Source organism: Lactuca sativa, chromosome 2 (genome assembly GCF_002870075.4).
Source record: "Lactuca sativa cultivar Salinas chromosome 2, Lsat_Salinas_v11, whole genome shotgun sequence".
In the NCBI taxonomy this organism is placed as follows: Eukaryota; Viridiplantae; Streptophyta; class Magnoliopsida; order Asterales; family Asteraceae; genus Lactuca; species Lactuca sativa.
The window spans coordinates 152,810,458-152,825,908 of record NC_056624.2 but is presented as its reverse complement, the minus strand read 5'-3'; the positions used below and the strand labels follow the sequence as shown (position 1 = coordinate 152,825,908).

The following is a 15,451-nucleotide window of genomic DNA, read 5'->3' as shown; positions in this document are numbered from 1 at the left end:
CAAAACTAATTATCCAAAAATAAAAGAATGTCTATAAGGCTACTCCCATTGAGAGTTTTGACGAGCCACTCATTGGATTTTTAGAAAGAAAAAAGTAAAATTAATTTATTTTTGGTGGCCTAAGCCATGGGAGCAACCTAGCTCAACAAATATCCCGCCCACTTTCCTTATCAATTTTTTATATGTGTTCAATTTTGAAGTGGTTGTTTAATATATTTTTTTAGATAAAAGAACAAATATTATTTCAGTAAAAATGTATAAAAATAATAATAATGATAATAATAAAACAAAATTTGTGATTTTTTGTCCTGTAAATAAAGTATAATATATACATATTTCATATCCCATTCTAATTCTTTATTTTTGAATCATTTTTATTTAATTTTATATTTAAATTAATTATTTATTTGTTTTGAAATAAAATATTTAGATTTAATTTTTCTAGTAGTTTTTAGTAAAGTAAAAACAAACATAAATTATATTTATTAAATAAAAAATAAGTTTAAGTTGGGTTGTTAATGAGTATTAATAATTTGATTGGATTAGGTTGTATAGGTGGAAGAAAGAGAAATTGATTTTTTATAGAAAAAATCGGTTAGATTGGATTGGTAATGGGGATAGATTAAAAACCCTTAAAGACCACGGTAAGGTAAGTTCTCACGAGGACCTAAAACTCTTTTCAATTCATTCCTTAAGCTTCATACAATATCTAACTTACATATCAGAAAACACCCTCAATTTGGAATACTCATTAGAAAGGGCTAGCAAAAACCAGCGAGAAGCCCACATAGCAACAAAGAGTAATCATGTATAATGTATTGTTACAAGTTAATTATTTTCTTAACAACAAAAAATCAATTTAAAGATAGCGTTTTTATTTTTTTTAATATATTAAATAAAATTAGATTCAAGTATTTGGGTATATATGTAATATTATAGGTTTTATAAAGATATAAATATACTTATGAAGCTTTACATATGAAAGTTTAGAAGGATATAAATGAATTTATCTTAAATAGTATGTTACCCAGTTATGATTATGACATTAACCTAAATAGTATGTTACCCAGTTATGATTATGACATTAACCTAAAGAATATACATTAAATGAGGTGGTAAATAATAAGTTTGAAATATGATCAATTTAATAAATTTGCCCAAATTTAGTATGGTAGTTATGATTTGGCTTAAACCGATTATGCTGTTCAAATCAAAGTAATTTGGCAAGGTTGAGGTCTTGAGGAGCCTACCAGTTTGGAAATGTGAAATCAAGCATAGCCAAATCCAGTCCTGGTTTTGTCGGATTTCGTATTACTAATCACAGATTTCAGTTTTTATGTTACCAAATGAAGAATAAATTTCAGTATCTCAATTCTCAAACAACAAATGCTACAAATATCTTACAAGCATACAATACACACTGGCAGAATAAAGTTGGTTGTACAACTCATGGATTCTACAAAAGAATTAACTAAATGATAATAATAATAATATATATACCATTTGGCACAATAAAAGAGAAAAATAAAACATGTCCTTGAGATTTCTTGTTATGATTTATTCTTTGTGTGTACCAAAAAAAGATCTGAACGTGTGACCTCGCTATATATACTCATGAGCCAGATAATTTTACTTGTTTGACCACTGAAATTCTATTTCAAGAATCCTGGAGGCCCCAGTTTTGCTTTGTGGCAACAAAGCGTATTCACCCGCCACTGCTCCCATCATCACAACTCGGTCAATCTGGATAGTCACTTTCCCGAATGATTTCTGCCAAACACAACACAACACACAATTATCAGTATTTTTTTTGTATGCTTCAATTTATTGTACACTTCAATAACATAATTTTAAGAGTAAATTGCATTAATGGTCCTTAAGTTTGACCCAAAATTGAAAAAAAATGAACTATATACTTAGGGACCAAATATGTAACTTAGTCAAGCTATTAATAATTTATATTTGACAAATTTAAGTGTGCTTATTGTGTGAAAATATAGCATTTATTTTAGGGCATATGAAGTAATAGATATTGTTTGAACTTTTGAGGTATATATATATGGACTTGCCTTCCCCATCTTGCTTTTATTCTTGCATGAGATATGTAGCTTTTGGCCTTTTGGAGGGCTTTCAAACGACCACACAAAGTTCTCATCCCATTCAGGATTTGGCCCAGTTGATACCACCTGCAACCCATTCCACAACAAAAACAACTTAATCTCATCAACTATATATAATATATGAGTGTTTCTTTTTTTACTTAGAATTGGTTCATCATTTTCTTAGATATTTTCTAAACATCATTTATCCAGACAACACTATAAAAGTACCTTAGTTTGCACTGAAGGAGAATTCCCAAGTGTAACCTTGCAGTACACACTAGGGTTTCCAACCGACTGTCTCAAATCATTGGCACGCTTAATTGTCACTGTTAATGTCCCGGGCAGACACTGCAACAAGAATTCGGCTTTTTCATGAAATCGAGGAGGCCCCGATTGGATCAAATACTGCAACAATGGAATTGCATCTGCAGCAGCAGCTGATTGGGCTTTAGAGACATCAGGTGGGCAAGCTGACCATGCTTGTCTCAGAAGAAACAGTGCATCTAATGCAGCTTCTTGAGTTGCTTCTGAGCCTGTCTTCAGAGATGTCACTAAATGTGGGATGCTTAATGTTGCAGGTTCAGTGGCTCTTAAACGTGGGAAGTTGCCAAAGAGAGCATTCAGAGCTTTCAGATACCCTTCGTTTACCATTCCATTAGCCAATAAATCCTTTTCAATAGCAGCTGCATGGTTAGATGAATCAGAGCATCAATATCAAATGGGGCCTTACAGATATATAGCATAACCAAGTAAGAGAAAAAAAAAAAAATTACCAGTTATAGCTCTGACAGTTTCACTAGAGGCATACTCTTGGATGGCATTGTTAGAGAAAAGAAGCTTAATAAACCTTGCTGCCTGAATCGATGTATCACCATCACTTGAACCAATCAGATCCAGTCCCACCTGGACCCCACCAGCTTCTGCAACTGCTCTTTTATTTGGGCGACTAGACATAACAAGATTCTGCAAAGCACAGATAGCCACCACTTTCATTTCTTCAGAAGGTTGATCAATAAGCACATTCACCAAAGCACGACACGCCACAACAGCATCACTAGATTGTGTCAAACTTTCATTCTGAAACAGATCTCCAAGAGCAAGAGTTGCCAACAATCTCGCTTGTTGAGCTTGAGTTTGTGGATGTAACAGGTATTGTGATAGCTGTAAGATAGCTGATTTGATAGCTTTCGTTTCTCGAATCTTCACATTATGTAGTAATACTTCAAGCAATCTTGCAGCAGTTCCTTCACATAAATGACACCTCAGAAGCTCCAAAAGAGCCTCAATTGCACCGCTTTCTGCCATGGCTACTGCACTCATGGAATCATCACTTTCCAGGACTAAAAGAGCATTCAGTGCACCGATTACAGTGGCTTCTGAGTTTGAATGTAGCAAACGTACCAAAACTGCAATGGGCACTTCGAGATAGAACTCTGAACTGAACTGAAGAATACTAGATAAAACAGTAGCAGCAGATTCCCACAAAGGATTTGTAAGAAAGGAATCTGATAACATTATGACTCTCGATACTTCACTTACACCACCCTCTTTTGCAATCTCATTAGGCCAAGTGAGTGCAATGCTAACAAGACCTTTTAAAGCTCTTTGCTGCAAAATCGGAATCCCGGAAGAAAGAACTCGCATTAATGGACCGATCACTTGTTGTATCATGGAATCCTTCTGGTAATGTTCTTCTAGAAGAAGATAAGATAAAAGCTCAGCTGATGTCTTTTGAACTGCTGTAGAATTAGAATCTAGCAAAGGAATGAGAGGTTCAATGGCTTGGTGAGGGGACAAGATGTAATCAGTACGACATTGTTCATGCTCAAAGATATTCACTAAAACCTGCAAAACACTATGTTGTCCATCGGGTCCAAGCTCTGGTCTTGTTAACAACACGAAAAGGGGTTTGACCAATTTCTCTGCAGATTGACCCTTTGCGATTGTTGCATTGTTTGTCAAGATTCTTAGCAATTCAGCAAACGCAGCAGAAAGAAAATCCGGTGCTTCTTGGAGGATTTTGAGAATATTATCAATGACTCCAGCTTTCACCATTTCAATCTTGCAAGAAGGTCTATCTTTTCCCATTTTCACGAGAGCTAAAGAGGTTGCTTCATGAAGCATGTAGTTTTTCCCGTGTAAAAGTCCCACAAGAGGGATTATTCCACCATGTACTGAAACCAATTCGGCTAAATTCTCATCATCTATGAGTCTATCGAGTGCACGAACAACCGAAAGGTGAGCAGGGGTAAATTCGGAAACGAGAAGCGAAATTAACGGCTCGACACTACGACCAGCAGTAACAGTACATCTGATCCTTGTGTTTTCGAATAGCACACAGCATAATTCAGCAGCATCACTTTTCAACTCCATTGAAGAATTCGATGAAAGAATTCTACAAAGGATATCAACCGCGTTTAATTCCACATCAGCAGCAGTAAGCCCTCTGGATGGGTTATCACTGAGAAGCCTAACCAATGCTGCAATAGCAGCATGCTGTTCCTTTTCCAAACCATTGTTCAAAATTTCCACCAATGGTTGTACAGCCTGGCGAGAAGATTCCGCGTTTTTTATATGATCAGCAGAAAAGAGGTTTTCAAGTGCTTTAGCAGCACTGTATCGCGCACGCCTGCCACCTAGACGTAACACAGCAACAAGCTGAGTCACCGCACTGAATGCTGACTCGTGTTTTCGTATCTCAGCAGTGCCAAATAGGATGCCAAGTAGATCAGTGGCAGCTTCTTCGGTTGCATCTTGTGGACCGAGTGAGAGATACTTTGTTAGAGCTTCTAAAGCACCGGATTCCACCATGGCGATCTTGTTGGATGGGGAATCGGTGCTGAGCTGGATTAGAAGTCCGAGTGCGAGAAACGGGGCACCGGGTCGATCCGGGATTGGTTTCAGGAGGTCAACGAGAGCGGGGATTGACTTTCGTGATGTGGCGCCGACTCTGATGTCATCAACTCTGAATAATCTCTCGAGAGCGACTTCTTCTGGGTGAGGTGGCAAAGAGAATTCTTGGGATAATTGAAGGAAATCATGTAAGTCGGAATTGGAACACCCGAGTAATGATATGAGCCCATTTGCAGCTCCTGAGTTGGCAACAGAAAGAAGTGTTCCCCTGCTTCCATTGCTGACTAGACTGGATATAGCTTGTGAAGCAAAGTATCTGTTGGCTGGTGCTTCTGATCTTAACAAAGAAGAAAGAGCTGGAATAGCTTTTACTGTTGCACTTGCACGTATAATATCTCTGTTTTGGAATAGAATTGCTAACAGTAGTATGCATATCCAGATGCTATTATCCTCATCAACATCCAACTGCATATATGATTTTGGAATGAATGTCAAAATCATAATAAATTTATTTAAAGTAAACACAAAGACCTTGAAATACATACCTGGCTGTATGGCAATAGACGTGAGATTCTTCCTGTAAGAATTTCAACAGCTCCTGCTTCTGTAATCTGAATTTTATATTTTTCATCATGGCTAGCAATAGCAGAAAGTAGCCAAATCGAGATGCTAGCGCCATTTATAACTGTTGTGCTAGTCCTTTTCTCACCAGGACATCTGCAGATGCTTATGGAGTCCATGTCTTCCGAATGAGAAGAAACAGGAGAACTTAACATCAAAACAAGAGACCGAATAAATTGGGAATGAAAATTTGCTTCATGGAGGTCCTCCATCACTCTTTGGATATTTACTTTTGTAGCACAAACGAGAAGTGAAGCCCCACCAATTTTAACTCTTGTGTTTGATGAATCGATTACTCTTTTTGCAATCAAAGAAGTGCAATGAGATTGTAGAATCGCGTTTCCAAGAACAACACATTGATCATGGCAAAGCCTTGACAAGATTTCTATTGCTTTGTCCTGTAAGAGAGTAGTTGCACCATTGATCAATGAAACAATGGGGGTTATACTCTCTGGATTTTCAACCAGCACTGCCCATGCAGGTTTGATGTCACCTGATCCTTTTAGTCTTGACAAAACAACGAGTGCATCTAGTCCTGCTGACGTGGCAATAGCTCCAGAATTACTCGATTCCATGAAAGAAACCAATGCAAGAACTGTTCCAGTTTCATTCACATACTCAGTTAAAGTAGAAACAGAATCCAGTCGAAGGCGGGAAATCGCTAATGCAGCATGGTTTTTTCTGGTGGCTTTCTCTTCAAGAAGAACTCTAGTGGCTGGCATAATGATTTCTTGAGGTGAAAGTTTCTCTACAACTTCATTGTCCAACAAAAGGCTTGCCAAAGCAGATAAAGCCTGTTCTGCAACTTGTAAAGCTGAAGATCTTGAAAGTGTCAGTAATACAGGTAGCATGTTCCTTGCAACAACAGCCACATCATGATTTTCTTTCACTGATAGAAAAATTGCAGAAAGACACCCACAACACTCTGCCAAAATGGTCTCAGAATCAGAATCCAAAAGTTTCATCACAGAGGAAAGAGTCTTGATAGCCATACTGCTTTCACGCAAATCCTTTCTCAGATTAAAGATCCCACCAAGAGCCATGGCAGAATTCGCACGTGTCTCTTCATTTGTAGACCCTAAAATCTTGATCATTGTTTCAATTGCATCATTGGGTGCACTACCTTCACGTAGTAGATCAGTAATCGGGGCAATGGAAAGTAAACTTTTTAACGCATCCAAAACATAAACTTTGGATTCCGGAAGGTCACTGGTCAACAGTGCAGTGAGTTGACTTATAGTTGCTGTATCTGATCTTCGAATCAAATGGTTCAATGTCTTTGCAGCAATCTCTTTCCCATTTGAGCTTCCATTTTTCAACAGCCATAACAAAGCAGGAACAGCATCAGCACTTTCAACACAGTTCCTTATATCTTCACTGTGATTACAGAGGTTCCCAAGAATTGTAGCAGAATCTTCACGTGCTTTTGCGGACCCCGTTTCAAGAATTTGTACAAGTGGCGGGATTCCACCAGCAGCTGTGATGGCCCATTTACTTTCATCATTCTCATTTGACAACATACAAAGCAATGCAACGGCACATTCTTGTTGCTGTTCTGATGAAAGTCCAAGAAGAGAAATCAACATCTGAACGCCTTCACGACCTTGTAAAGCATTCCACAAATTGCCCTCATTGTTGCATAAAACAAGTAGTGATTTTATTAACTCATCTTGAACTTCATTGGTTGCCATTGTGATCAAACCAACTAATAAATGTTTTGAGACAGGATTTGAAAGTTTGCTTGAAAGGGTGGCGTTCCCATACAAACTAGCAAGAGCTTCTATGGTGCGCTCCTGGACTAAAAATGGCACACGTGGCTTAAACTGTTTGACTAAAGTCAACTCAATGTCAAATGGATCTGATGCTCTGTTGGTTTCTGATTCGTTACCATATATCATAAGAGCAGAAGCTAAAGCTCCTAATGTATCCGCCACCTGTCCAGGTGAAGTGCATGAGTCAAGACTTTGACCGAGACTAGTGATGACATGGCACAACCCACCGGAAATGTTGGCGAGAGCACACATCGCGTTCTCTTGTAAAGCTTGAGCATCTTCACCTTGCATAAACTCTTTTGAAGGAGCTATTGTGGCATTAATCAAAGAAGGGATGCCATTACAACTTGCTATATCTTTTCTTGCTTTTTTGCTTTGAGCTGAAAGAGACTTTAAAGCAGATGCAGCTTGTGCTCTAACTGGAGGTTCATAACCAGGTCCTAACAGCTTCAAGAGTTGTTTTGTAGTTTCAGAAGTTGATATCTTTGAACATACGGATGCATCTTCCATCATCATACATGATAATAAAAAGCAAACATTGGCTTGAGTGTTTGACTGGTCATGTGTTAATAGCTTTACCAATATATCTTCTCCCCCAGCTTTGACTGTTGCTGACCAAAAACCCTCGGTGGTCCCACACAGGTTTCTCAAAGCACCAGTCAGCAAATCATCAACTACTTTTGAACCCTTTTCGAGTTGCTCCCAGAGCACTGGAACAACCCCTTCAGTGGCAAAGATTTTGGATCCAACATGATCTTTAGCATCACCTTCAGAAACAGCATAAATGGTCTTTGCAGCTGTGATTTGACCTTCTTTTGATTTTAGAAGAGCGAGAAGCGGAGGAATGCAACCCCCAAGTAATACTTTGACCCGTAGTTCGTTTTCCTTACATAATGAGCCCAAAACTGTAGCTGCTTGGATCTTTACACCAAGTGACCCTGATCTTAGGAGAGATACTAGAACTGGAACTGCTTGAGAATGTGAACTAACAGCACTGAATGCACCTTCACGTGTATTGATCAGGTCTAGTAACTGTTTCAGACTGAACTCTTTGTCTTGTGAAGATGATGATTTTTGGCGTAACTGTTCGATGCAGTGAGCAACACTTGATAATGTCCCATCTGGATCCTCCATGCTACTACGCTCTCTGAAGAAACAAAAGAAAACTCTCATTAAAATGAACAGGTTTTAGATGAAAATGGAACTTCAAAAATCACTTCATCTGCATAATTTAACTGACCTAGAACCCATTTTTGTTAGGGAATGTGGAGTCATAGGTTCTCTTTCAGGTGTGCCATTCCCATTTCTTTCCTGAAACGACATTGTAAACTTGTCAGCAATTGATAAATATACAAATCACTGACAAAATTCATTTATTATAACTTCTAATCATAATTTCATGAATAGAACCCCACGGGAACTTCTTACTAATAAATTTCAGATCATAAATAAGTATCTACAACAGGAAATTCAAATCTCTTTTCAATTTCACATTAACTTAAACAGGAAAAAAAAAAAAACCGTTCAAATCAGATTCGCAACTTAGAGGAGTAGCTACCTGATGCGTAGTGGCAAGATTGCTGCCATTTCTTCCGGCAGAATACCTCCGACTGACCTGAGCCGCCAGCTTGACTGTAATAATTTTATCTAAACTTTAGATCAGATCTACCTTCAACTCCAACCCACCGTGCAAAAACGTAGAAATCTCGATTGAATCCTGTAGAAACACCCGAACCTCATTACGTTTATCACATATTCACCTAATTTGAGTTAGATTTCTCACATTTTGCAATCAGAACAGCAGATCAGTACTGATCATGGTAATTTAAATACTATTTCGGGATCAACTAACTGAATTCCACACACACAAGTTAATAGATATTATATTCGATTGAGTACAAACAGAAATGCAGAAGAATATATTGAAGAAACAGTAAATGCAATAAGAATCAAATAAGTGCAAGGTGTGTAGATTGCAGAATGAAATAGCGATGAATCTAAAGAGTTCTAACCACGGAACAAGAGTCGAGGATAGATTTGGTGTTTCAGTACATTTGACGACTTTTGTAGCAGAGAAGTGAAGAAGAAGGAGATATGAGAAATAGGGACAGAGAAGAGTAGTTAACAAGTATGCATCAGAGAGGGAGGAGTGTGGGGTGAGGGTGGGCTGCCAGCCACCGACAGCTCAGATCACACAAGTTTCCGCTTGGCTCACGTTCCGACTCTTACACCCTCAAGTCTAGCGAGTAGTGAGCCTTGCCCTTGAGAGGTGAGATACCATAGATTGAAATTTTGAGAAAATTATTTATTTTTAAATGGAATTCGTGAAATCCTTTTGGTTTTATTAAACTTATTGTATAAAATAATTATTTATTTGTAAAATAAATATCTTTGGCTTTATCGAGTAATGGTACCTAATTACCTACTACTTGATCTTCTCATTTGTAATTTTGTATATCCGATTAGCAGACATTTATTAAATTCTCTTCCGTGCAAAATTTATGCTCAGGTTATTGGTATTAGATTTTCGATAAGCACACGTAACATAATATGCAAGCAAACACTAGGGGGCCAAACAAAGGGATATCTCGGAAAAAAAATCGTGTAGTATACAAGAAAAGAACGTAATTTTATTAGATATAAAGTTCAACTTTCATAACAAAATTACGTTTTGATGTTCACCTCTTCGCTCTTCCATTTTACAAAGACGAGTAATTATATATCCAGTCTTAACATTATTTAGTGCTTCATTTTTTACACTACAAATTAAAGCATCATTCATAAAATCGTCACTTAATTCTATTATGCAAATTGGTCTTCAATAACTTCATTGCAGAAAAACATCATTTAACGGTTGCGGTTGCGACCAACAAAATCAAAATTAGTTTTAATAATCTATAAACCAAAGGAAAAGATAGGTGTTTCTTAGTTTCCACCAACAAACGAGAGAGGTCTGTAATTCCCTTCAAGTTGAAAAATCTATCATCATGAAGCAAAGAGTGATAAGTTGCTCATTAAGTTGCGCCTTTTTTGAATCGTCAAAATCGTTTTCGTATTTCTCGCTTAGCTTTATCAAAACTAGAAAATCAGTCACAATGACTCAAAGTTGCTATGTTCTCCATAACTACGTGCCAACTTCACTAAATCTATCCCCAAATTCTTGAATTTTCATATCGAAAACCGTTTTAAAAATCACAACTTCAAAATGATGTTATTAGTCTTATTGGTCATACGCTTTCGTGGGGTAACATAATATTACGACATGTCCACAATTTCAATACTATGTTTTTCACAAAAAGTACATACTTTCTTCCAAATTTGTGGAAACTCGTCTTTTCTAAAAATTAACAATGTTTTCTTTGTCCCTTTACCTAACAAAGTCGCTTCCAAAATATCTTGATTTTTTTAAAGATGCTTTAACAAGGTATCCGTGAGGCATAGAATTTCCAACATCAAGTGTAACAGAAACACAAAATCAAGTGTCTTGAAATATAACAAAATACCATTTGCTTGATTATGGTTATATAAAGTAGACCCCTCCTCTTTTGTAACGTCATATTTTGAGAAGTTTCTTATTTCAGGATTGTGGACAATAAATAGATCAAGTAAATACCTTGGGCTTCAAGGGAATAAGGTGTGGACCCTATTGGATGTTGATAATATTGGCTGTATAATCTAACCCTTGGTTTGTGTCTTGAAGTCAAAGGATAAAATAGGAAAATTGATGTTTTAGAATTTTTTTATGAATTATCAATTTTAGTTTGGTGTGTTTTAATTCAAATGTAATTTATAAAGAACGCCGAAAACGAAGAAGTTGTGATTGTTTGAAGTTGGATAGAATTTGGTGAAAACTCGTTCTCACGAGGTGAGAAGTAATTCTCATGATGTGATGTGAGGAGCATTTTCTCACGAGGTGATAAGTAATTTTCACAATGTGAGAACTGTGCAGCCCAAGCCCACAAATTTTTAGGGTTTTCAAGGTATTTAAAGGTAAGGATTCTTGTTTTAGGGTATTTTCCTAACCTCTATCATATCTAGAACCTCTTGGGAGAAACCCTAGCCTCCATTTCAATATTTGAGCCTCCCCTCTCCTCTCTCATCTATTTTTGAAGTTTGGTGGTTTTGGAGCAATGTTTTCATGCAAGATTAATCCTTGAAGCTTGGCAGTTGAAGATCTCAACTTCCATCTGCCTTCTAGAACTTTGTATGTTATAAAGTTCCAAACTTTATTACATCTCATCTTTGATCTAACTGTGTTTGTTGTTTTGGTCCATTTTAATGAGCTTTTGAGTGTGAGAGTTCAGAATAAAGTTTTGTAACTTTATTACTCTCCTAGGTCCCAAGAACATTGTATGTTTCAGATATAGACTCTAACACCTTTTAATTAGTTTAGAATGTTTTCTTTAACCTCATACACTAGGAAAGTTTTGATCTTTTGCCTTCCATTTCAGTCATACAAGTTATCTTGGTCATTTAGGTCATTTTGGAGTATTAAAGTTTAGATCTTGAAATCTCAAGACATTATTATGGATAAAGTTGGAAACTTTATCCATCTATACATCATGTTGATTCAAATCTAAAGATTACTTGGACTTGATGGATTTGGCTTAGAAATATGCATTATTGGTTCCTTTTGGACTTAATGTAACGCCCCGACTCTCATGTATTATTTTTCAGCTTTATTCTTTCATATTGAAAAGTCTACTCGACGAGTTGGATGCCCTAACTCGTCCGAGTAGGAACGCGTTCGGACCGCAAACTTAAGTGACCAACTCGGCGAGTCGGAAGACAGACTTGGCGAGTTGGAGCTAGAATAAGAAAACCCTAATTTTGGGGTTTGCACCTTATTTAAAGTACATTAATTCCCTTCCTCCAGCCCCTTATCACTTGTTGACGGCTAAAAGGAAACCCTAATCGATCTAGACCCCATTCTTGAGTGTGTGAGGAACTAAAGTGTTGGTGCTTTCATTAAGAGAACTCAAAGATTTAGAGGCTTGGATTGAAGAAGAGGAAGTGGGTATGCCATCTACATCGTTTTGGGAGCTAGCCTGAGGTAAAAACCTTGTAACTTTACCCTTTCATACTTAGATCTCTTTATGTTAAGCTTATGGCCATTTTAGCTTGTTTGGTGTCTCATTTCGATTAATGATCATGATCTGAAGTAGCAACTTCAGATCTAGACTCATTTTGGTTCTTATGGTCATAAAGTTCCAGCCCTTAGCAAGATAATGCCTTATCCTCACTTAGAATCTCTACTCTAGCTTAATTTTGGCCATTTACACCTTACATATACATAAAGTTTGCAACTTTACGTAAGAAGTATGCTCTAGGAACTCAGATTTGCAAAATGGAGCTTTGGGGTGGCTTATAAGCATCTATATGGAAAAGGAATGAAGAAACTCAACGAGTTGCATGGCCAACTCGGCGAGTCCGATGAAGATTGGATTTGAAGGTTTCTGCATGGATTCGGCGAGTCAGTAGAGTGACTCGACAAGCCAGTTAGGGTTTCCTCGACTTCAGATTACGCATAGACTCGACGAGTTGGTGGTGATTCATCCTGGCAACACTAAAATGTATAGGGACTTGAAACCCTATTACTCGTGGCTGACGAGGAAGCTTGATATTGCAAAGTATGTGGCGGAGTGTGTAACATATGCATGGGTCAAGGCACAACATCATAAACCATACGGGAGTTTAGAACCTTTACCCGTGCCTATGGGTAAATGGGAAGACATTGCTATGGATTTTGTCACTAAACTACCCAAAACAAAGAATGGACACGACATGATTTGGGTAATCGTTGATCGCTTCACTAAGAGTGCGCATTTCATAGCAGCCAATGAGAAATGGTCTATGGATAAGCTTGCGAATTCTTACGTGAAGGAAATTGTGAGGCTTCACGGTGTTCCATTAACGATTGTGTCAGATCGTGATAGCCGTTTCACCTCGTGATTTTGGAGAAGTCTACAAGATTATCTTTTGAGTTGTTCTGCCGGATCGGAATTGGGTACCAAGTTGTGTTTGAGTACAACTTACCATCCACAGACTGATGGTCAGAGCGAACGAACGATACAAACGCTTGAAGATATGCTGAGAGCATGTACCCTAGAATTCCAAGGTAACTGGGATGAACATTTACCTTTGGTATAATTTTCCTACAATAATAGTTTCCACTCGAGCATAAAGATGGCACCTTATCAAGCTATGTACGGACAAAAATGTCGTACGCCGTCTTGTTGGCTTGAGGCTGGGGAAAAGTAGTTTATGGGACCGGAGATAGTCCATCAAATTGCTAAAAAGTTGAAAATAATTAGGGAGAGAATGTTAGCAGCTCAGGATCGTCAAAATAGTTATGCTGACAACAAGCGAAGACCGATGACTTTTGAAGTTGGAGATTCGGTTTTGCTTAAAGTCTCGCCGTGGAAAGGACTTATAAGATTTTGAAGAAAGGGAAAGTTAAGTCTAAGGTTTATTGGACCGTTTAAAGTTCTTCAGAGGAATGGGAATCAAGCTTACAAGCTCAAATTACCCGAAGAACTGAATAGAATTCATAACACTTTCCATGTGTGTTATCTGAGGAAATTCACGGGAGAAGTTCCCTACATGATTCCACTTTAGGAGTTGAGAATTGATGAGAACAAAAGGTTGATTGAAGAACTAGAGGCAATCGTTGACCGAAATACTAAGAAGTTGCGACGTAAGATGGTCGAATTAGTGATTGTCTGATGGAAACATACGAATTGGCCAAATCTCACTTGGGAGACGGAGAGCGACATGATGAGTCGCTATCCGCATTTGTTTGTTGATGTGTGATTCCGGGGACGGAATCATTCTAAGGTGGAGAGAATTTTAACGTCCGTGTTTCTAGGCTAGGCATTAATGATGATGTAACAGTCTAGGTTAACCTTTGTGACTCGTCTATAAATAATAAGAATGTATTATTTGAGTATTATGTGTTTTATGCTTAATTGTGTGGCGTAATTGAATTAAGAATAAAAATAAGCGTAAAAATAAAATGTTAGATAAAACTGATATCGATACATGAAGACATAATGGTCGTGACAAGGATTTCGTATATATAAAGAATGTCGAAATCCGAGTTATAACGAAGAAGTTATGACCTGTCAAAGTTTCGCCGACAGAACCGGCGCGACACTGCGTGACGTAAATAGTGAATTTACGCTAGAGCAATATTTAGACTTAGTGATCTAAACGGAAGTCGTAGAATAAGTTAAACCAAGAGCGTGCATAAAAAGAACGTCTAAATCTGACTTCGTATGAGGAAGTTATGAATTTCCGAAGTTTCGACTTAGCAGTATGCAACCCAAAACTCGAATATGAGATTGAGTGATTTTTAGCCGAAACAATCTAAACGAGAATCGAATATCTCGTCGATAGTAGTCCGACGGTGAAATAACAGACGGAAACGGACGTCGGATGAAGAAGTTATGAATTTCTAACGGAGTTTTATTGTCCCGACCTACTAAAAATAATATAATAAAAATAAAAGTCAAAATTAGCCAACGGAGTCTAAATGAAAGTTGTAAAACATAATCTCACCTACGCGTGGATATAAAAAACGTTGAAAACGGAGATCGTATGTGAAAGTTATGAATTTCTGAAGTTCGGGGCACGCATCCCAAAGTAGGAACGCCCTGTGTTCAGTGCTTGGCTCCGGATTGGCCACGTTGATGCTGACTCAACGAATAATGGATAGGATCGGAACCCTGCTCCTACGCACCGCGTTCGAAAGGAACGCCCTGCGTTCGCGGCAGACTTCACCCTATAAATAGATCACAAAGGGAAGGCGTTTGTGGTTGCCAAATCTCTTCTCTCTCACCCTTATTTCATCGATCTACGTGCAAATTATACCCTCGAAGCCCCAGTATCATCCCGAGACCCAAATCGAGTCCCGAAGCCCCGAAGATCTCGAGAAGTAAAGTTTCCGAGTCGAAACTCTGCCCGCAAGAAGCTCGGTTTTTGTGAAGATCTCCCGGTTTCACCGAAGAAATACTACTCTTAGAGTCGTAGTGTTGTTCGATCATCTTCTGATCAAGTGAGTGTGTAGTTACTTTCTACTAACTCATAAATACGAAGTATTTC

General features: G+C 37.8%; 1 protein-coding gene across 1 annotated transcript; it reads right to left on the bottom strand.

Moving 5' to 3' along the window:
- Positions 1-1,347: 1,347 nt before the first annotated feature.
- LOC111906471 (protein CELLULOSE SYNTHASE INTERACTIVE 1) lies at positions 1,348-9,616 on the bottom strand. The gene is made up of 8 exons (XM_023902227.3): positions 9,361-9,616; positions 8,907-9,065; positions 8,589-8,659; positions 5,501-8,495; positions 2,876-5,420; positions 2,331-2,785; positions 2,070-2,186; positions 1,348-1,770 (listed from the first exon to the last, which is right to left on the bottom strand). Exons 3-8 carry the CDS (start codon positions 8,621-8,623, stop codon positions 1,630-1,632), a joined length of 6,288 nt encoding a protein of 2,095 aa, XP_023757995.1. The 5' UTR covers positions 8,624-8,659; positions 8,907-9,065; positions 9,361-9,616; the 3' UTR covers positions 1,348-1,629.
- Between the last annotated feature and the right edge of the window lie 5,835 nt (positions 9,617-15,451).

Coding starts and splice junctions, on each gene's coding strand:
- LOC111906471 (XM_023902227.3), bottom strand. CDS start 8,623: ATGACTCCACATTCCCTAACAAAAATGGGTTCTAG. Junction 8,496..8,588: donor CTAACAAAAATGGGTTCTAG/GTCAGTTAAATT, acceptor TTGTTTCTTCAG/AGAGCGTAGTAGCATGGAGG. Junction 2,786..2,875: donor AACTGTCAGAGCTATAACTG/GTAATTTTTTTT, acceptor CTAACCATGCAG/CTGCTATTGAAAAGGATTTA.